At 40.8% G+C, this 21,915-nt stretch overlaps 2 protein-coding genes across 2 annotated transcripts; one reads left to right on the top strand and one right to left on the bottom strand.

The window, feature by feature from the left end:
- On the bottom strand, positions 1–18,855 carry gcc2 (GRIP and coiled-coil domain containing 2). Its single transcript, XM_006802395.2, has 24 exons — positions 18,626–18,855; positions 18,074–18,136; positions 17,741–17,825; positions 17,577–17,656; positions 17,382–17,486; positions 16,710–17,214; positions 14,733–16,588; positions 14,504–14,579; positions 14,271–14,371; positions 13,933–14,031; positions 11,818–11,937; positions 10,791–10,955; positions 10,493–10,597; positions 9,643–9,805; positions 9,174–9,274; positions 8,890–8,967; positions 8,658–8,795; positions 7,386–7,504; positions 6,736–6,912; positions 6,255–6,463; positions 4,380–4,607; positions 4,044–4,183; positions 1,389–1,590; positions 1–507 (listed from the first exon to the last, which is right to left on the bottom strand). The coding sequence occupies exons 1-24, from the start codon at positions 18,629–18,631 to the stop codon at positions 434–436; spliced, it is 4,995 nt and encodes a 1,664-aa protein (XP_006802458.2). The 5' UTR covers positions 18,632–18,855; the 3' UTR covers positions 1–433.
- tmem223 (transmembrane protein 223) lies at positions 1,820–2,865 on the top strand. Its single transcript, XM_006802394.3, has one exon. It carries the CDS (start codon positions 1,959–1,961, stop codon positions 2,739–2,741), a length of 783 nt encoding a protein of 260 aa, XP_006802457.2. The 5' UTR covers positions 1,820–1,958; the 3' UTR covers positions 2,742–2,865.
- Positions 18,856–21,915: the final 3,060 nt, after the last annotated feature.

The raw sequence follows: 21,915 nt of genomic DNA, 5'->3' as shown, positions 1-21,915 counted from the left end.
TAACATACACTTAATTTATTATACCCATTCATTTTAGTAATGATGCTTTGTAATGCCTCACTGTGTAACCATTACGTCCAGTAAATGTTTGGAATACATGTTTACAGCACGCTGAAGGAAGACAGATATTCATCACAGTTATCAGTAAGAGACCCATGTAGCTATTGCACTGCAAACTCAAATTGTTATACATTTTGAATATTTTGGTTTTCTTCATCTTAATCATAGACTCCTCTTTATCTGATACATTCCTTGGTCCCATCTACTGCATCCCACCAAAGTTGTAAGTGCCCCCAGTTAACCTCCCAGTTGTCACTGTTTTAAAAGTGCAGCTTCAATGATGAGGACAGGTTTTCACATTAAAAATAAAGGCTCAGTAATAACGCCGACTTTGTGCTCCCAGTGTTTTCTTGGCTTTGATTTGTGGTCGGTTTTATCTGATCCCAGACCAGCTGTGGAGGTAGGAGGTCCAGCCTGAGCTCCGAGACCCAGACGCCTCCTCCTCACCTGCAGAGAGGAGACACAAGAACAGGTGGTTAGACATTTATGAGGTATTCTGGATGCTATAACCTGCAGCACTTCAGAAAAGAGGAGACTAATTGGGAAAAAAAAAAAAAAGGGTTTTGTCTGAAGAAACAAACAAACAAACAAACAAAAAAAAAATCAAAGACAAGTTGTCGGTGTGTGTTTTCTATTATGACTCAGCATGAAAATCAGTGTGACGCTGCTCTGTACAAAACACAGCAGAGACAAATTCTTCCAGCGGGGCCGTGCGCTCCTGTAAGTGAATTGGAAATGGTCTCTTTTTCAGGGTGGAATACAGCACACACCTTTAATGACTTGGCAGTTTCACTTTACCATCATAAAATGAGAATAAATTATTTTCGGAAATCACCAAGGCTCAAGCCTGCCACGAGCTGGAAACTTGTGGAGAAATGTTTGTTGATATATTTGGAAGTGTAAATGTGAGACTTTCAAACCTAAGACCACTGTAACAGCTGTCATGCATGGTGGTGGTAGCATATATTAACATTAGTTGGAGTGTATGCATATATTTCAGTTTCCAAGTATAATTCTGGCCCTATGTGGATTAGAGAAAGCCCAAGGTAAGCTCAAACTTGTGCACCCAATTCTTGCTTTTAAATTAATTAAGAGACATATGCTGTACAATCATCCCTCACATCAACAAAAGAATAAGAAGAGCTCACATAAATCATTAAATGTCCAAAGTTCCCATGGAATTCTTTTCCATGAGGTGTGGATGCAAATTTCTGACCAAAAGGTTTCTACACTTTAAATCATACATAATAACCTTTTGAACAGACCATGCGGTGAATAAGACTTTTCTTTTTATAAATGCATGCAAACAAGGTTTACCCATTGCATACCTTGTGCAATGGCAGACAATTTGCTTTTCTCCTCTGGGCTGAGCTGCAGCATGGTGTGGATGACGGGCAACAGAGCCTGCCTCTCGCTGCCGGATCGCAGGAAGATGAACTGCAGGAGGACGTTCTTCAGGTACTCCAGGTTGGCCACACTCTTCTCCCTCTCCTGGTTTCGCTCCAGACGCCGAACTTCACTCTTCAACAGCTAGGAGGCATAACATACAAGCGCTTTAAAATTTACAAAATCCGAGCGTCCCTTCGGCTAATGCTAAACGGCAGCAAAATAAACTAATGCACAATAGCTTATCGAGTCCATTTCAGGTTTAAAAATATGAACATAGGAGGTCAGCTCAGAGTTTTTAGTGATTACTAGTATCTCGAAGGGATAACATTACATTTGGTCCACGCTACTTTCCGTAATCGAGCACCTTACGTCACATACAACAAGCATGGCGGCGTCCTCTTGTCTACTGAATATGAAGCGTTGAACGCGAGTACAGCAGCGACTTTTAAACCCGGACTGCAGCTGCTCTTGTGCGAAATAGCTTTAAAAAACTACAGCGACAGACAAAGATGGGCTTCGAGCAGCTGCTGTGGTGTTACTCCAGGCGGTTTCGGTTCCGTAGCGTTCAGCTAAACCAGGTTGGAAACACGTCGTTGTCGGCGCACACTACGTCTCTCGGCAGCACGTCCTCCCGGTTTGGTGCTTCTCCCGGACTGTTGGGCCGGATAATTGCCCACACAGGCCCCCAGCTGGCCATACGTCGGAGGATGTGCACCTCCACCCAGCCGCCCAGAGATGTCACCTTGTTCGAGCACGACAGGACCCGCTTCTTCCGGCTTCTCTCGATCTTCTGCGGCGGACAGTTCGTCTTCTGGACGTACTTGGCTCAATTCGCCTACACGGGGCTCAGAGACACGGGCGGCACTAAAGAGAAGGGGGGAACCAAGACGCCTAGCACTGCCACCACGGGTCTGGCGGGAATATGGAGCTTTGAGATGAATCTGGGTTCAAACACCTGGAGGTATGGTTTCACGCTGGGATGCCTGACAATAGGAGCAGGCGTAGTGGGACTCGGGGCTCTGTTCTGTCGGCGCTCTGTCAGCAAAGTGGTTTTACACCAGGGTGGGAGGATGGTGACAGTCTGCACACAGTCACCTCTGGGACCAAGCCAAGGGAGGAGGATAACAGTCCCTCTGTCTCATGTAGCCTGCCACGCCCACAGGCAGGAGGCCACTTCCTTTATTCCTCTAAGGGTCAAAGGGCACAAGTTCTATTTTCTTCTGGACAAAGAGGGGACTGTGAACAACGCCAAGCTGTTTGATATTACCGTTGGTGCATACCGGCCACTTTAAACACAGCTGCCACACCTGAAACAGCAGTCTACAGGTGTGTGCTCAAGTGGCTGCCACACTAATATATCAGTGTGTTTTTCATCTGATCTGTACAATCCGAATTAATTAAATGACTGACAACAAATACTTGGCTCATTTAGTTCATTACATTGAAAACCTCATGCTTTTGACTCAGTATTATTATATAAATTTCCAACAATTTAATATTTGAAGTAATGAACTGGAATTTTTATGTATATTGCACATTTCTTTACGTGTAAATGCAGTGTGCTTTACCTAAAAATAAGAGATTTTATAGGCAGATTAAAATCAGCCCCTGGAGAAAAGCCACAAAAGCCCTGGAAAAAACATCTCTGCAGGCCTGAATCCAGGACCTTCATGCTTTGAGGTGATATATAGCGAGTACACAACCTGCTACCCGAAAAAAAGACGGGTAACAGACAACACAAATATAAGCATGAGTAAAAATACAGATATTTATCAGTAGAGAAGAACAAACGGTTAGAAACACAGTTACCTTTAACGACTTTCTTAACAATGCACAGATCAGTAGCACATACAAGCATGAAACTGACCACAAATCAAAGCCAAGAAAACACTGAGTAAGAGAGTTGAGCCTGAATTACAGCAATTCTATATGTGCCTTATAAAGTGCTAGAAACCAGAGAACAGACCTTTTCCTTTAATAACACTTAATAAATATTGCATATTCTAATGTAATAAAACCTATAATGTAAATAATGTAAATAACTTTAAAGATGATCTTTATAACTCAGAATGTATGTAAAATAAATATTTAAAGTTAATCTACTTTTGACTGCTTTCTTATCCTCAGCGGGTCGACACAGTGGATATCTCCACATGTTTGATTTGGCAGATTCTTTTCTTAATTAAATGCTGAATGCCCTACCCAACCTGAAAGGGGAGGTAAATAAGAAAGTAATCTGATGGTTTAAAATTATGCCATTCCTTCAGCTAACAGTAGTAGTACAGCAAATGTAGGCAATGTGTTTGCTCTCAGTCTTGAAGAAACATCTTTCAGTGATTTTAATTGTATGTTTTTAAATCTTGCAAGTTGTTCGTTAATAAAGGGGATCATTCTCTTTGAGTTTTGTAACCAATGCTTAGGAGTAGGTCCTATTTATTATAGTGGATGTGTCATATAGTAGATTTGCTAAGTGCGCAGGGGAGGCAACTTTAAAATAGACAACTTGTCTGGGTTATTAGCTCTAATAATTATTTCGTTTTGAGCAACAAAAAAATGTTGTTTCTGTGTTTGTAAAATTGAGGAAGTATACATACAGTGATCTGCTCCATGAGAATAGCGTTGGTAGCCTCAGTTTCATGCAGCAGGCTGTTCATGTGCTCCATGCTGCGGGTGGCTGTGTTCAGCTTTTCACTTAACTCTTCTTTGGTTGGCTCCACTGTCCACACAAATGGCTCTAGAGATATAACAAATGCCACATACAGGACGTGATATAATACATTAAACTCTGTCACTCTATTCTTTTTCCCCAAACATGGTCATTCATTGTTCATTGTAACTCTCATCATTATATCTTGTTGAATAGGTCACATATGCAGTCCTTTTGTAAACTGAATGTGCTTTTTTTTGTGGACCTCTGCTTTCAAACACACCTTGTTTGGGTTCTGGAGATGTGAGAAGCTGCTCCAGAGAGGGTAGGGATGTAGGAGCAGGGGAGAAGCTCTCAGTCTCAGTGGTCTCCATGCCCTCACCCTCCTCCCTGGCCATAGACTGCAGGTCGCTGAGGGCCACTGGTCCCACACCCGCCTGGTTCTGGTCAGTGTTTCTGCGCTGTGGATCTGATGCCAGCGGTTTACGGCTGGACTGGACAGCAACTGAATCTGAGTGGGTGTAAAAGGTTGGGAGAAGAAGATTTGTGTGGGTCTTCTGGGCACATCAATACATTAATATTGAACAAGAGAAAATGAGGAGGTTGGATTCAAGATGTGTCAAACAAGAATTAAAAAAGAAAAAGAAAAAAAAGACTTTCTACTCATGGCCTTAAAATGTTTAAGTAAAATCCCTGGTGGAAAATAGTAAATAAATAAAGGAATTTAAAAGGGTTTCAATTGAAAGCAGCCTTCAAATCTTTTTTTAAGCATCTCTGGATTCTTATGTACAAACAAGTCCGATCACAGCAGCTGTGAGTTAGTGTCCTACTTCACTGTAACATGAGGGGGCACCAGACTACTCCAGGTCTTAACCAGTTCAGCTGGCATAAATGGTGATGTGGGAAGAGAAGGGTAGAGGGAAAAATGAGAAACTTCAGAAGAATAGATTGTGATTAATGAACCTGAACTGATCCAAGAGGCGAGACTCGCTACCAATCCCCCTCACCTCGCCACCTCCTGTCAGGCTCTTTACTTCCCTTGTCATGTAGCCGAGTGAGAGGAGCAAGAAGTCTACCTGCATACTGAACACGTTTCATAATAGTTCAAGTCCAGTAAACTCAAGAGCCCAACATATTTACCCAGTTCTAATCAAACAAATCATGACAACTGCCACTCAAAAGAGTGAAGCATACAGGAGTCCCGATTCAATAGTACATCAGGCTCTAATAGAAAGGTTTAAAGAAACCAATAAGGAAATAAAAGCAACTAATTTACAGGAAAATAAACACCCTGGGGATCATATGTATATCTGAAAAATACTGAGCAGTGTTTCTGCAAAGCCATCACAACTGCAACAGAGGGAACAGCTGGAAAGGCTTAAACACTGACTGATTTCTAATTTATAAAAGACTTTTTTATGTGTGTGTTTATGTGCTGCTTGAAGGTTTGGATAAAAGATTAGACAAAATATGACAAACGGCATATATAAATGTTACATCTGATTTATTAAAGAAAAAAAAAAAACGAGGCCAGTAGTTTTATCTCCCGTCTGTCCGATAGGGCAGTAACGCATTTAATCTGGCGTGAAATTGAAGCATAGTGGTAAAAAGTGGCTCAAATATGACTTCAAATTAAGGTTAATATTGGCTCCAGTTTCGAGCTAATCCTTGCATCCATGTGTGAGCCACTAATGATGAGTCTCTCCAGATGCCACAGTGAGCTGTTTGCCACACTGAGAGGCGGGGATAGAGCTGAGGAACCTTGCCAACACCTGGCGTCCTCAAGTGACAGAGAAGACACACACACACACACACACACACACTTGCCTTTCCTAGTCATTACTGTGTGTGTTTCTGCTGTTTGACTCCAGCGGGCAGCTGTGTGGGAGGTGATGAATGAGCTCTCAATGCTGCTCTTCTGATAAACACACTGATGCACATCACTCCTCTCATGGAGGAGAAGTGCAAGGACCATGGAAAACTAAAGCACTTGATGATTTCATTGATCTCTATATACCATACCTTTCATGTACTCCTTGAGTCTATTGCTGTCTGCTCTTTAGTAAAAGATAAAAATGTTACCTCACCTATTTGCTCTGTTACCTCTTGTAGAGAATCAGGTATTGGCTCAAGTTTACAACCCCACCCCCATGCTTACTGTTCTGGCTCTGCAGAGTAAAGAGCTGCTCCTCGACACGAGTCAGCTGGCCCTGCAGGGTCTCTACAGTGGCCCGGTGGTCATCCTGCAGCTTCCTCAGCTGCTCCCTGTAGGTCTGCCGCTGGGCCTCAACCTGGGAAGACAGGTCAGCCTGGGCCTGGGACAGGTCTGACCGCAGGGTCACGTTCTCTGACTGCAATGACAAAAGCCTGTAGGTGGACAGAGCAGGAAGAGAGTTTAGAAAGTGCTCCTTTAGGAGCGAATCAATATAAAATGCTACAGGTAAGTAAAAAAAATAAAATAAAAATGGCGCAATCAGGTGTTCTCAGCATGTGCGATTATGTCTCCTGATTGCAAAATCAAATGCAAGGATGAACAGCTGAAAAGCTGAAAACGTGCTGTGTATCAACAACGTGACAGTACAATGAATTCCTGCCAAGACAAGATTAAAGAACAACATAAAAAATAAAAGTGTGTTCACCTCTCACGGAGCTCAGCTTCCTTGCTTACAGTTTCCTGAAGGATTTTATTGTGTCTCTCCAGAAGAGTGTCATGCTCAGTTTGGAGCTGCTGCAGCTCCGCCGCGCTGCTCTGGAGACTCTGCTGGCTCTCCACCAGTCGCGTCCTCAGCTGTTCCACCTGAGAGACCAACTGCTCCCTGAAAAACACACCACACGTTACTCTAACAGTGATATTTTCTTTTAGAAGAATGAAAATGAATGTAAATTATTTCTCATGGGGGACTTCTTGTAGGCTATACTGTGTCTTCAATAATTCAGCTTTGGTCATTGTAAGTACATGATGTTTGTGTTCAAAATCAATTAATAATTTGACATTTTGCATGTTATTTAAGTTTTCTTGATCACATCTGAACAACCTAACCCTAACTCTGGGTGTACTTTGAGTTTTTCATGTGCTTAAAAGTCTCACACAGAGAGAGAAGCTCTAGAACAGCATCCTTAATCAATGCAGTAAGATTTAAATTCCTCTAATGTAAAGCCAACTGAATGTGTTACCATTAATTTTACATGCAACGATCTGCATCACACAGTCCACCACTGGTTACATACATTTACCAGCTGTCTGTTATTCCAGTCTTTGTAGACTTCTATCATTCTTGCATGCCTTTACCTCTCTAGTTTGCCAGAGTCTACTTCATTCTGGGTCGTCTTGTTCTTCTGCTGCTTGAGAACATTGTGGACTCGCACCTTGTAACTCTCAAACTCCTTGGTTGTTGCCTCAAGCTCAACCTGGAATCAATACAAAAGGTTAACAAGACGTATACGATTAAAAGACGATTGATTTTCTAATACATTGTTGGTGAACAAATTTATTGTAGTGAGTCTTGTTAGAAAATCTAATAAAGAAAACTATTGTTGTCTCACACATTTACAAAAATTGAGATTTCAATACCACAGCTTACATAAAACCAGTTTTTCACTGGATGAACAATGATGAACAATGTCTTTTACAGAAAGAAAGCAATAACTTTACTTAAATTGCTCTAGGCAAACAACCTATTCCCAAACCTCTCTTACTGTCTAAAAATGTAAAGGGGAAAAAGTAAAGACTGAGCCAGAGGTGGCAGCAGCTGACTAAAGCATTTATTTTACTGTCAGTCTTGGATGTCACCAAGCATTGGAGATTACAGGTAAATCAAGGTCAGATAGATAGTTGGTTGGTCGGGTATTTACCAGAAAGGACTAGTTTGCAGATATTTGTTTCTTGTTGCAGAAATCTATGGTTATAAAGATTTACAGTTTCTAGATCTAATTACAGAAGTTTCTATAATGCTGTTTAACTGATCTGAGCCAAAGAATCTTCCTCCATTGACTTCAGATTAGTAGTATGACCTTAGTTAAATTCAATTTATTCAAATCAAATACATTTTATTTGATTTACATAGCGCCAAATCACAACCACAGTTCCTACAAGATACATATAAGATATAAGATATAAGGTAAGACCTTAAAATATTCTTAAAATAATCAATAAAATTAAAAACGTCATGCATAAATACATTACCCAGTTCTCATTTGTGTTATACATATAGTGGAATTTGTTTTTTTCAGTGTTGGTGACCCAATAATGAGTAATTAAAAGTTTTTACCTTGAGCACTTTTCAAAAATTCTACATACTACAAAGATTTGAGGATTAATCAAAAATAATTCAGATATTAATAATGGAAGTAGTAATTAGTTGCAGACTCATATAACACTACTGAGCCTGAGCTGTAGAAGCCTTCGATTAATTTAATCAAAGCTGGACGGGTCTGACGTAGCTACAGCACCTCAGAATTTACAGTTAAGGTGTCCTTGAATGACTTCGGTGTTGTTATGGTTGAGTTATTATAGCGTAAACTGTCAATTCAACTGTTACAAGTGAAAAGTCAACACGCGCACCTTGGCAGTGTCTCTTTCCTGCTGCAGACTCTGTATGCGTTGCTGCAGAGAGCTGCTGGTTCTCTGTTGTTGCTCCAACGCAGACTTCAGCTGCTCCTGCAGGCGATGGCGCTCGGCTGTCAGGTCACACACCTCAATCTAAATTCACAAACACAGGCTTTATTAAGTGCCACAGGTACGAAACAAATGGGTTTCTACAGTTTATTGAAAGGGATAGTGCTAGGTGTGTTACCTTAGAGCTTTCTAGCTGCTGCTGGTTAGCCTCCAGCTCTCCTTTCAGAGAGGCCTGCAGCACCATGAGTGAGCTTTCCTGCAAACATGCACACGGAATATTTAAATACATACAACCAAATAGGAAAGCACACAAAGAATTCCCAATAACTTCAAGGCCCCCCTCCACAGTCATGTCCACACATGGCTGCATAACACTATTTACATTCATCAAGAAGCAACATTACACACATTCATAAGAAATCCTTGGGGACACACCTCAAATACACACAGACACACACAGACCTGTTTCTTGGCATCAGCCAGGTCCTTCTTGGTCTTCACCAGCAGCTGTTTTATCTTAGCGTTTTTCTCCTCCCCCTGGTCCAGCTGGGACTTCAAAGACTCTGATGACACAATTGCACATTTGAATGGGCATGTGCACACACACAAACAGCATAATTTCTCAACTGTAGTCTTCTTATTTTTCTAGTATTTTGCTGTCATTATGGAGCTTGACAACATGAAGCAACTAAAGGAAGAAGGAAAAAGCTCTAACATTTCCTAAATAATGATCCTACTGATCCCATGTACTGGCACACAGATACACAGGGCTATGCAAAAGTAATAGATAGAACATAAATAAAACTGAAGTTTTGCTTTCACTGAGCAAAATTTCAATTAAAGATTATTATACGGTGCAACGCTAAATACATTTGGATTGTATTATTCAGTGTGCCAGTCATTGAGTGTAAACCTGAACTTGTTATCATACCAATCTCCTGTTTGAGCACTTCTTCCTTCTGGTTGAGGCTGTTTATCTGACCCTTTAGCTCCTCAACACACTCATCTTTTTCTGATAGTTTGGTGTTGAGTTCTTTAACCAGACGTTCATAGTCGGCCATCTCCATGTCCAACAGAGAGCTCTGCTGCGCTTCCTGCAGGGAGAATCAACGTATTACAGCTTTAAACGGAGCACAGCTAAGACTCATCTTCAAGTCCATTTATCTGAAACTCTGGATTTCCTCCTCTCTACATTTAATTGAATTATACTGAATATATTGTGCAGTTAGTATTTTTGAAACTTGGACAGCTGAAGAAAGTGGATGAAATAATCTACACACACATTGTTTTCTTAAAGAAAAGTAAGGATCTGACTTTTTAAAGTCCTAAAATCTAGTTAAATTAAATAATTACAATCACAGCCACACAATACAATCCCTCATCTTCCTTAAATTACTGAACTAACATCTACATATTTCTGCTGCACTTAAAACATGCTTGTTTACTGATCTAAAACTGCCAAAATGAGATTAAAAAACCTTTATAAGCATTTAATTGTCTTTCTACTATCAGTATCAACCTGAAAAATCCAATCTTTGTGTTCACATGACATAGGCACCTCCTGGCAGCTTTCATGTACACGTCTATACTATGTAGGTCTCCACTAATGGAAAAGTAACAGCGGTCCCTGTACTGTGGGCTAGAATTACTCTCCTTCTCTCCATCAGGTGCTGCTGTAGCTGCAGGCCGGCCATCACCAGCTCAGTCGCTTGACTGGATCGGCCCTCTGAGACGCGCTAGTGTCTGAGAAGCATTTGTGTGTTATTTGTGTGTGTGTGTACCTTGCGTAGCTGCTCCAGCTCCTGGGCAGTCTGCTGAGACTGCTGCTGCTGCTTGCGGAGCTGGGCTGTCAGCTCTTCTGCCTCCTTCATGGCAGATGACAAATCCTAGAGGCAAGCAAGTGCACATGGGGGGGGGGGGGGGGGGGGGGGGGGGGTATATTTAAATGTAATACAGATTACATATTATAAAAATAAATTCACTGTGCACGGCTGTTGTTATGATTATTTAAAAACATAAAACATAGAGTAGTTGCTTGCACAAAAGAGGGAGATGACATCCATCTCTCTTCATTTCTACCTTTATCTTTTGCTCTTTTATTGCTCTCTCAGCCAGCAGGTCTCTTTCCAAACTTGCTGATTGCCTTTGCATCTCCTGATTCTTGGTCTCTAACTGTTTCAATGTGCTCCTCATGGTTTCCATACCAGCCAGAAGGTCCTCCTTCTCGCTGCTCAGTGTCTCACCCTGAAAACAAAAAAAAAAGACTTGTTTATTGCCGCTGTCAGGTGAGTGTGCAGTGATACTCTTGAGGAAATCTGGTGTATTCTCATTTGATTTATTGCTCATAATCTGTCAGCTTTAGTGACTCTACAGTGTGAACTTCATTCTGGTTTCAGTTTACTGTGTCAGTTAAGAACCGCAGGAAACAAAAAGGATGATATACAAAGAGGAAAGCTGTCTTTCATATTTTGTACTCAACATTCTCATTTATAAATACACCAGTTGGCATGTGACACCTAAAAAAATAAAAATAAAAAAATCATTCATGCAAATCTGACAGTAGCAGGCTCTATGGGCTTCCTGTGCAGCAGCTCTCTCCCATCATCTGTCAGCCAAACAGAGAAACTATGATTGGTAAACAGAGATGCCCAGACGTACTCTGAGATCCCCGACTAGCTCCAGTCTTCGCGCTTCCCCTGAGATCCATGAGCGCACACAAGACTAAGCCTGTGCTTCAGAAAATGGTGTTTCAGTACTGCACGCAGCAGATGGAAGCTACAGCCCGCTCCATTTACCTGCCTTTTTCTCTCATTGGAGAGAAACGGTTATGAGCTTGGGGAAAAGAGTACATATAAAAACAATTTCTCCCCAGCTCACCCAGTCACATCTGATGGGCTATTTGTGGGCACCGGGCTGTCAGATATAGCTGGGTAAAGTGTTGTCGGCTAAAATGACTCCCTCTAAATCATACAGAAACTGAATTATGGGGTAAGTATTGAAGAAATGTATTACTGGACAAAATCCCCTGCTTTGATTTAGTGGAGGCCGAGAGTTTGTGTGTGTGTGTGTGTTGTCGTGCGTGAGACTGAATGTGTGTCTGTGTTACCTGCGTGACAGCACTGCTGAGTCGTTTGGTCAGCTCAGCAATCTGTCTCTCTGCCGCCTCCACCTTCTCCCTCTCCTTATCCAGTTGCTCTGTCTGCTTGTCGTAATCTATCTGCAGGTTCTAAACACAACACACACACACGCACGCACACAAACAAGTCTTCAATATTCATTACTAGAAACCTGATGAACAGCTCAGTGAAGGTAAACACTATGCATCTCAGTTATCAGCTGCATTTACATTTGAACGTAGGACAAAACTCTCATTAGACACAACACAGTGGTTTTATTCTTTAATGGAGACACAGTCATAAAGCAAAGTGCAATCTGGGGGCTGTTTACGAAGACCACTGGGAGCAATGTCTCACACAAAGTCTTTTTTTAAAGTGAGCGTGCCTCTACTTGCCAATTAGAAAGATTTTTGTATTAGTAATGCATGAAAGTAATTAAATGCACAATGGAATCTGTCAAGTTTATTTTGCTTTAATTCATGCTATGCTTTTATTTTGATGAAAAGCTAATGACATAAAAAGGTCCATGCGAAGCAGTAACATCTGATACACCCGGATACAAACCTAATAGTTCTGCCAATTTCAAACAGCCATTGAGAAAAAGAGCCGCAGTGTAAACATACCTCACTGTGGCGTCTCTGTTCTGATACATCTGACATCATAATCCCGAGAGGAAAACAAACATTTTTCCACTTGGAAATTTCAGTTTCATGAAAGTCCCACTACAGGATCCTAGTGTCTTCAAGTAATATAGACAGGATCTAACATGTAAACAACAGATGCCTTACTTACACCCTTTATCTTAACTGTTCGGAGGTCAGTCCTATTAGAAACAGTGCAGGATTCTTCTTGCAGGTACTGTAGCAAGAACATGTTTGTGAAGCCTTCCCAATTACAAGTAGTTCTCCAGTGCTGGCTTATAAAATGTGCCTAAAAATTACTCTTATAGACAAACAGCCTGCAATGCAAATCATTACAGTGTAAAACTGTATATGTGTTATTACTTTATTTAAATGCTGTTTTTCAATCAGTTTGATCAGTATCAAATTAAATATTAAATGGACTGATTTATTATAGCACTTTTCTACTCTCCCGGAGTACTCAAAGCGCTTAATATAACATGCCACATTCATCCATTCACACAAGCACTTTCTTTGATTTTAAGTGCTTACTAACATTCACACACGTTCATACTCTGATGGCTGCATCGGAAAGCAACTTAGAGTTAATATCTTGCCAAGGATATCTGGCATGCAGACTAGGGGGAACCAGGGATCGAACCACCAACCTTCCAATCAGTAGATGACCCAGGAAAGTCAGAAATCCCAGAAACTCCAAACAAAACACCATTTTTCATTAAAAACTTCTCCAGAAAATAATTGATTGAATTGATTGAATAAATGGTGCTGTATTAATGGAGTCAACCTTGAAAGATTATCCCTCAGCTTCACTGTCAGGTCAATTACTCAGAAACAAGCAGAATCACTACGCATGTTAAAATATATATTCTCACTACGTAACACGCTAAAATCTAGAGCTTGTTGGTGAGCTGATAAATTAAACTTTGAACCAAAATATGTTGAGGGTACTGCATCCAATGGGAAAGAAAAAAGTGGCTTCCTGGAGTTATAACGCTCTAATTATATAAGAAAATACAAATTTCTGCTTTGCATTTACTTGTGAAAGTATGGGCTGTTTTAAAAAGTTTGCTGAATTCGAGTGTGATGCTGTAACAGGATGCTGTCTTAGATATTCCATGATCCACTTTGAAATACTGCCACTGAGAACGTTAGTGTTTAGGAAGTGTCAGCCACATAAAGTTACAGAGCAGATTTATCGAATGCAGACACTGAGTTACTTCAGTAGCTGCAGAGCTCCAAACCTCCTCTGGGATTAAAATCAGCACAAAAACTGTGGGCCAGGAGCTTCATGCCATGGTTTTTATGGCATTAAACTCCCGTAGGCATTAATATGTAGTTGTCCCAGTCTTTTACGTTTGTAAAGTGAGAAGACAAAACTGTGATAATTCACATACTTTGTGCACTACTTCATGCAAACTATTTTCCTTTGTATGCTACAAGTCTTTTCCAACCCAAGATTCCTACCTTGTAGCCTTCAGCACCGTGGATGATATCTTTCATAGAGCTGTTCACTTTCTCCCTCTCTGCTTTCAGTGATTCTACTTCCTCCTTCAGGGTTATAACCTGAAAAACAAACAAACAAGAAACCCCACCGAGCATTCATTTACTGGCAAAAAATATACTGATTATTCCTGTTTACATAAATCTGTAAAACAAGAGAATGTTGTGGAGTTCTCCTAAGGATCAGTATGGAGTGCAAGTTTTCTACCACAATGTTTGCTATTTAGAGAAATCTAAAGCTTTTCATTATAGCCTTATTGTCTGTGTTGGTAAATGATAACATTCTTCATTCTTCACAGTACCTCTTTCTTACTGGCGTCCAGCTCCTTCTTTGCTTTGACAGCGACTGCCTTGATTTTATTCATTTTCTCGACCTTTTCTTTATTTTCTTTCTCCAAAAGAGCTGCAGGAAGTTAAAACAAAGAAGAATATGATTCATCAAAAGTCCGGGAAAGTAACTTTGGTTCTTTTCTGCATGATAACTTGTAGATTAGATTGCTTTTATAAATAGCATGAACAGAAATCATCTCCACACCTATTTTCTCTGCAGTCTCATTCGATTTATTCTCCTCAGAGGACGCAGACTGTTCTGGAGACTCCTGAGAGGGTGACTGAGGAAAAAGAGAGAATGTTAGAAAGAGCACAAAAACAAATTGTCATAGTAACAGTTCTTTTTCCCCTCACAGATGCATTAGTGCTAGCGTGGAGAAGCACTTACTCTCCCTATTTACAGAAAATAAACACACATCACGTGCTCCACTCACCTGGATAGAAGCCATTTCGGTCCTCAGCTGCGATATGAGTGAATCCTTTTCTGTCAGCTGCTCTTTGAGCTCTCTGCTCTCTTTCTCGATGATCTCCACCTTTCTCACTATTTCCTCCCTCTCTTCCTCCTCTTTGGTCATGAGAGAAATTTGAGCTTGCAGTTTCTCATTCTCCTCGATGATCTTCTCATTGACTGATTTCATATCCTGCAGGTCTTTCTGGAGACCCTCAGTATCTTTCACCACCTCCTCTATGTTGGTTCTCAACATGTTTCTTTCTTGTTCCAGGTCTTTGATGTGGGCCTTGAGCTCTGTTTGCACCTCCTCGAATGTTCTCCCCCCTTGAGCTTCTTCAAGGCTGCTTCTCAACAGGGCCCTCTCCTTCTCCAGCTCATCAACCCGTGCTTGGAGGTCTTTGACTTCTTTCATGGACTCTTGGAGTTCTTCACCCAGATTTTCCTCCATTACTCCAAGAAAACCAGAGATTCGTTCTGCCTCTGTTTTCATTGAATTCAGCCTTGCTTCTTGTTCTTGCTTTTCAGATGTCTCCTGGTTCAGCTGAGCTTCCAGGGCTGCTAGCTTAGAGTCTAAGAGCTCCCTCTCTTCCTGAGCTTTGGAAAGCCTTGAGAGAGCCTCTTCCATTTTCTGCTGGAGATCAGACTTTTCAGTGTAAAGCTCTTTTATAGTCAGCTCTAAAGTGGAAACTGTCTGTTCAGATCTCACAAACTCCTCTTTTAGGCTTCCCTCTAACTTTTCTCTTTCCTCCTTTAAACGTTTCACTTTATCCTCAGTTTCTGTTTTCAGGCTTTTCAGCTCCGTCTCTTTTTCCTCTCTTAGCAAAAGCACCTCCCTTTCTTTCTCCTCCTGTAGCCTCTCGATTTCTTTTGTCCTCTCATTATTGAGCTTTTGCATTTCCTCTTCTTTGATGTTCAGCAGGTGTTGCATTTTGTCTCGCTCTTCAGTCAGTGTTTCGACCCTTTCGTTCAGATCTTGAGTCATGTTCTCCTTTATCTCTAGCTGGGATATGATCTCCTCATGCCTAGTAACGTCCTCCAACGACTGTTTCACTTCGCAGGCTGAGGACATTTGCTCTTCACCTTGAGAGCTCTCAAGCTTCAGTTTCAAGTCTTGCATATCCCCCATCAGAGCATTTTTCTCATCTGTAGCTTCTCTCACCTTCTCCAGCAGTTCATCCCTCTCCTTGCTGAGCTGTTCCACCTTCTCATTAAGGTCTCGTATATTATTAGCTGCCTGTTCCTTCATGGCTTTGTACTGTACAATAAAATCATTTGTCTTCTCTCCCAATTCTGTCTCAAAACTCTGAAGTATGCCCCTCATATGGTGGCACTCGGCCTGGGCAGAGTCTCGCTCTTTGGTTAAGACCTCACATTTTGTCCTCAGCTCCTGGTTTAGTTTCTGCTGCTCCTCCTCTGGACTCTGAGAGTTTTGCTCTTTGGCTAGAATGGTCACAGACTCTTCAGCTTCTCTGAGGACACCTTGATGATCAGGATCTTGGGTCATTGAAGCTTCAGCAGAAGCACTGTCCTTGAGCATCTGCAGCTCATTAATTTTGAACTCCAGTTCTTCTCTTTCCATTTGAAACTCTTCTTTAACCCTCTCCAGCTCTGCCTCGAGCTCACCCTTCACATTACTAAGCAGGGTCATCTCGTCCTGTAACATGGTGTTCTGGGCTTGAACATCATCCAGTGTCGCTTTTAGTCTTCCTGTCTCTGTCTCCTCTCCATCACCATGGCTCGAGTCACCCTGACTGCAGCCAGACAGCTCAAGCATTTTGGCGATCCCCGAACCACGGGCAGCTTCTTCATCTTCCTCCTGCACATCCTGCAGGTAGCTCTCTGGAAATATAACAGTAATATTTTGATTTAATTGAAACTGAATTTAAAGAAAAAAAAAAAGGAAAACACAATATTAATACTTTGATACCAGAACAGACTTAACTAAAAAGAGCTTTTTTACCTTTGAGTGCAAGCTGCTCAGTTAGCTCCTCTTGGAGCAACAAAAGACGTTCCCTCTCAATCTCGTAGTCCTCTTCTAGAGTCCTCATTTCCTCTTCGTGCTGCAGACTCTTCTGAGCCAGCTCCTCCTTCAAGTTCTCCACCTCTTGCTGGGCCAGTGTCAACTCCTTTTGGTGGTTCTCCTGGATCTCAAGAACCTCCTGAGAATTTCGCTCTTGCATTGTTTGCAGTTCGGCTCGAAGGGTCTCCAGCTGAGCTTCTAAGCAACATCGGACTTCCTCTGCACTCTCTTTTGCACTAGCAAGATCTGCTTGGCGCTCCCTCTCTCTTTCACTCTCCCGTTCTCTGTCACGCTCCTCTCGCTCTTTTAGTAATTTCTGAAAATGAGACACCTCTTCTTGGTGTTTGCTGGTGCACTCCTCAATGCTGCTCTCTAGGGCTTTGATCTTCTTTTGGTGCTCTTCTATCGCCCGGTCAAACTCACCTTGCAGCGCTGCCAGATTATCCTGCAACAAACAGCATATGTGTTTTAAGAAGATCTGGTTATAATAACAAAATACATTTATTAGACTGCACAAATGTCAAAGTGTGTTCGAATAAACCCGTTTGAGTTTCTCTGAACACAAAACATCAGGCTTACACATCATACAGCAGTGTGAGTGTTATCTTTCACCTTGGCTTGCTGTTTAGTCTTCTCTAGTTCTTTACGAGACACTGCAAGACTTTGCTGAGTTTCCGCCTTTTCCAGCAGCACCGCATCCATCCTCTCAGTCAGCTCCTGTTACACACAAATAAACAATTCACGTAACGCAGTATGAAAATGAAGCACTGCATGTTAACAGAAGAAGCTTTTAGCAAACATGCGAACCTGTATCAAAGAGTCATCTGAACTGCTGTTGTTGCTGCTTTTGGATTGCTGTTTCAGGGCTTCAACTTCTTTTTCCAAATCTAAGAAGACAAATAAACAAACTCATGACATAAACTTGAATAGTACTGGCACAACACAAACACAGGATGAATGTGTAATGATACCTGTACATCTGCTCTTCATCTTCTGCATGGCAGCTACCTGCTTTTTTGCATACTTGATGAGATCATCTTTAGAGAGTGTGTCCAGCTTAAAATAAGACACAAAGTTAAAAGGAGGCTAAAATATCTTTACCAAAACATCTCTAACAAAACAGAAAAAAAATCCAGCTGAAGAGTGTTGATACATATAACTCTTATGTGTAAGTCGTAACAGTATGCAGGACAGTAATGACAAATGAAAGGAACAGAATAAGTTGAATTCTCTGGGAATAAAAGGGGGGTGTCAAGGTTTTCCTATAATTTCTCACAAGCCTGTAGACAGCTGAAGTACAGTACCTTTGACTTGGGTGTGCTTGCTGCTGATGGAGTCGCAGACTCAGCTCCGGTACCACCAGGGTCCTTTTTTTTTTTAATAAAAGGAAAATATGAAAAAAAAATTGTTTTTATGATCAACTCCAGATTTATTCCACAAAGGTCGCATAATATTTCCTCTGAATTTTACTTTAATGTCATTTTTTACCAAAAGTCTACCTCTGGTGGCGTACGTTTTCAACATTTTATGATTAATGACAGACTTATTGTCAATTCGGCAAAGACACTAAGCAGAAGAATTTTTACTGAAACTGCGTAAGCAAAGTTAGTATCACCAGGTAACGTCTCGATATTAAGCACATTTAAAATTCATGGTTGTTACAGTAGGACTACTGCATGTGACTTTTACTGTTACCAGCACAGTTCATCGTGATAATTAACTATGCATTACAACAACAGCTATTAAGAAACAGACGCACATACATATATATATATATATATTAGCTAACCTCGAGGTACACATCATTACTATCTGTGAGACTAGCTAACGCTAACCCCTCCACAATGATCATTTACCTCCATCCCAGCTTTTCGGACTTTTTACTGCTTCTCAATCGTCTGACAAGCTCAGAGAGATTGCCGGGAACCTGACCGGACAAAGTCGAATCGATTTCCAAAGTATTTTACGATTCGTCACAGACTAAACACGGAAAACATCTCCTCTGTTATGGTTTTGAGTTAACAAGCTAAAGCACACGCTTCCGCATTCGTCAACCAGGTGACGTCGGTATAATTGACGTCACAACTTTAAACACAGACACCGGCAATCACTAACAATTTAACATTGAAGAAAAAAAGTTAACTGTCTATTTTGAACGTAAAGACAACAAACGATGTATTATTGATACATTTCTAACTGTTACATTGTTTCTAAGTTGTGATTATTAGTACTTTGAGTCTTATAAATTCATAACAAATAAAAACATGTCAGCAGCTAAACTTTATAACGAACTGCCCCCCATATGCCTTAATAATAATAATAATTTACATAAAAAAAAATCCCTTATTTAAATGTTTGAAGCATTTAATTCAAATTAAATTTAGTTAAAAAAAAAAGAAAAGAAAAAAAGAGCATAACAGTAGTATAAGTTATACTGATCCTGGCTGATCATTGTTCATTTGCTATGTTCATATTTAATTTATTTATATCTAATTACATTATTTACCAACTGGAATTTGAGTTTCTCCATCTCACTTTCACCAGCTCAGCACATCTGTCTTTTAAATCAGAGCCTTTTGCATTCTCTGAGTTGTGCACAGACTGAATTCCTGTTCACTTTCACCTGTTAGATACAAACAGCTCGGATTTTAAAATGTGGAAAAGGCAAAAACTGAAAATAATTTAGATAATAACTTGATTAAATACTGATTATGGTAAATAGTCTTAAATGGCTACATAGATGTGATGTTTGGGTATGCTATATGGCAGCAAAACCTGTAATTAAGTGCTGGCCTGATGTCTGAGAGGAGAAATAGTAAGTAGCTGCCTGCAGCAGGGCTTTCAGCATTTAATAAATTATTAACAGAATTTAGTATTATGGTCAAGAAAGATTTTATTCCACTGTAAAAGTAAAATACAACTGCTGTTTATTATACACATACGCTGTATCAAAGCCACTCGATCTAGCCGTAGGGTGAACAGATACCAACAAACTACATGAGGCAAAGCGTATGTTTGCATGGGACAAGGCAGGACGGGGTAGAATTAAATTTTGATATATAACTTAAGAGATTAAGACAAGGAAACTATGCAGGTCATAAGTTTGGAAAAATAAAGAGATATTCTGTTATATTTATTTAAATTAAATGGTTCAGACTTTTATTGATGGGTTTTCTGCCATCCTGTATTTGGCTTTTGTATTGCAACATCTGTTTAAACAGTTTACAGTTATTTCATCTGCTGTTCTCTCTGTTAATCATCTTTGGGTTTCACGGACCATCCATAGATTTGCAAATCTCTTTTTTAGACACATTTTTGTTTTTACTGAAACCATTTGTTCTGCAGTCCCACTAAAGAGGAATACCTTATCAACCTATAGAAAACACATGCCAGTAAGACAAATTTAAAAAACAAAAACAAAAAGCATGACTGCATAAGAAATATTCAGGAAGAAATAGGCAATGTAGAGTGTGGAGTCACAGGCTACATAGGAGTTGGTTGCATACTATAGCTGAGATCCTAAAAAAGACAGACTTTTTTTTTTACTGTGTGTGCAAGCCTATAGTGCCATAAAATCATCCCAAAGCTGTCTGATACTACAATGATGTTTTTGGGACTGCTATAGAGAGGTTGGGGGTATCTGCCCTCCTGCTGACATCAGGGCTGTCATAAACCCAGTGGAGAGCCTAGCTCTGTTTCAGTATTCCAATCACGTGAGGTCCAGTTTTATCTGTTGAATATGGAGAGCGTCTGTTTTGACACAAGTGATAGAAGCACTGACGGAAGCAACTTAGCAAGATGCCTCTCATCCTGACAAGGCTGAGATGCTCCGAGCAGGGGGGTGCAGAGACTCTGCCGACTCCCTGTCTCATCTGGAAGAGACCCATCTCTACCTTCCACCCCGCCTGGGTCAAACACATCCATCCATCACAGCAACTCCCTTGTTTTCTCCCAGGGCATGGAGCAGTATTTTGCTGCCATTTTTCTCCCCCCACTCGTGGCCGTCAGTCAGGGATGGCTTTGCCGTAATATAACTGACACTGGCTGGCGTTCCGGGAGTAATGAATAGCCTGACTGGGTCTATCAAGAGGAGCAACAGACGCTCCTTCATGCTTCTGCTTTTCTTTATTTCTATCTCTCTCTCCTGTAAGTTCTGCTCCCACATTTCAAACTAAACTAACAAGTGAGACACATTCACCTTTTCTTGCTGCTCTTCCTCACCTCATCTCGTTGTATAAGAAGAGGGAGCCACAGGAAGTGTGCTCCTCTTATGCTTTATACGCATTCATGAATTGCATTTGTGACTTTATAAACATAGTAAATATGAAAAGCAGTTGTTTTTTGTCATTAAAAAGCATATACTCATGCTGTCACAAAAATCACATCTTTCATCTCTACAATTTAACTTTAAATATTTATGTCATGTCAAATTTATCTTTAGACATTTTGTGCTGCATTTACACTACTGATAGTTGTGATTAATAGCTGGCAAGGACAACAGCCATTCATCATCACCTTAAGCTATGTTGATGTGGCTAACTTGTTACTAAATTTATTGTTCAGATTTAGTTCAGTACAAATTTACCCTACAAAATCACAACCACTAATCAGCAACAGCTGTCACATAATAAATGTTTCTGCTGATGAGTGTTTAATGAGCGAGTAACCTATGAATGAGAAGACTTTTGAAGCTATTTTCTGTCCTCACCAGCTAGTTGACAGTAGCAAATAAAAGGATTGTTAGAGCATCTTTAGCATCAGCTAAAGATAACCAACTAACTACAATAGGCCTAGGCTGCTGACACGGGGTGTTTCTTCTTCACTCACCTCTTTTTCACTCTCTGTGTGCACACTACTTGGCATATTCATCTCTGACTGTCTTCCACTCTTCTGTCCTGTTTCCATCCCCTCACCCCCAAACTGGCCACTGCAGATGGCTGCCCGTCCCAAACCTTGTTCTGCTGGAGGTTTCTTCCTATTAAAAGGGAGTTTTTCCTTTCCACTGTCACCATGTGCTTGCTCATAGGTGGTCGTTTGATTGTTGGGGTTTTCTCACTATTATAATGAGGTACTTACCTTAAAATAGGGGAGGCAGGGAGCCACAGGAAGTGTGCTCCTCTTATGCATCACACGCATACATGATTTG

Source organism: Neolamprologus brichardi, chromosome 16 (genome assembly GCF_056152115.1).
Source record: "Neolamprologus brichardi isolate AB-2024 chromosome 16, ASM5615211v1, whole genome shotgun sequence".
In the NCBI taxonomy this organism is placed as follows: Eukaryota; Metazoa; Chordata; class Actinopteri; order Cichliformes; family Cichlidae; genus Neolamprologus; species Neolamprologus brichardi.
Note: the sequence above shows the minus strand (reverse complement) of the source record. Positions and strands in the feature narration are given on the sequence as shown.

What these genes read in the sequence shown, in the direction of transcription:
- tmem223 (XM_006802394.3), top strand. Translation starts at nt 1,959, where the DNA reads ATGGGCTTCGAGCAGCTGCTGTGGTGTTACTCCAGGCGGTTTCGGTTC.
- gcc2 (XM_006802395.2), bottom strand. An exon ending in TGGACGCCAGTAAGAAAGAG is followed by an intron (nt 14,032 to 14,270) that starts GTACTGTGAAGA and finishes TTTGTTTTTCAG; the next exon opens with GTTATAACCCTGAAGGAGGA. An exon ending in AGCAGCTAGAAAGCTCTAAG is followed by an intron (nt 8,796 to 8,889) that starts GTAACACACCTA and finishes TTGTGAATTTAG; the next exon opens with ATTGAGGTGTGTGACCTGAC.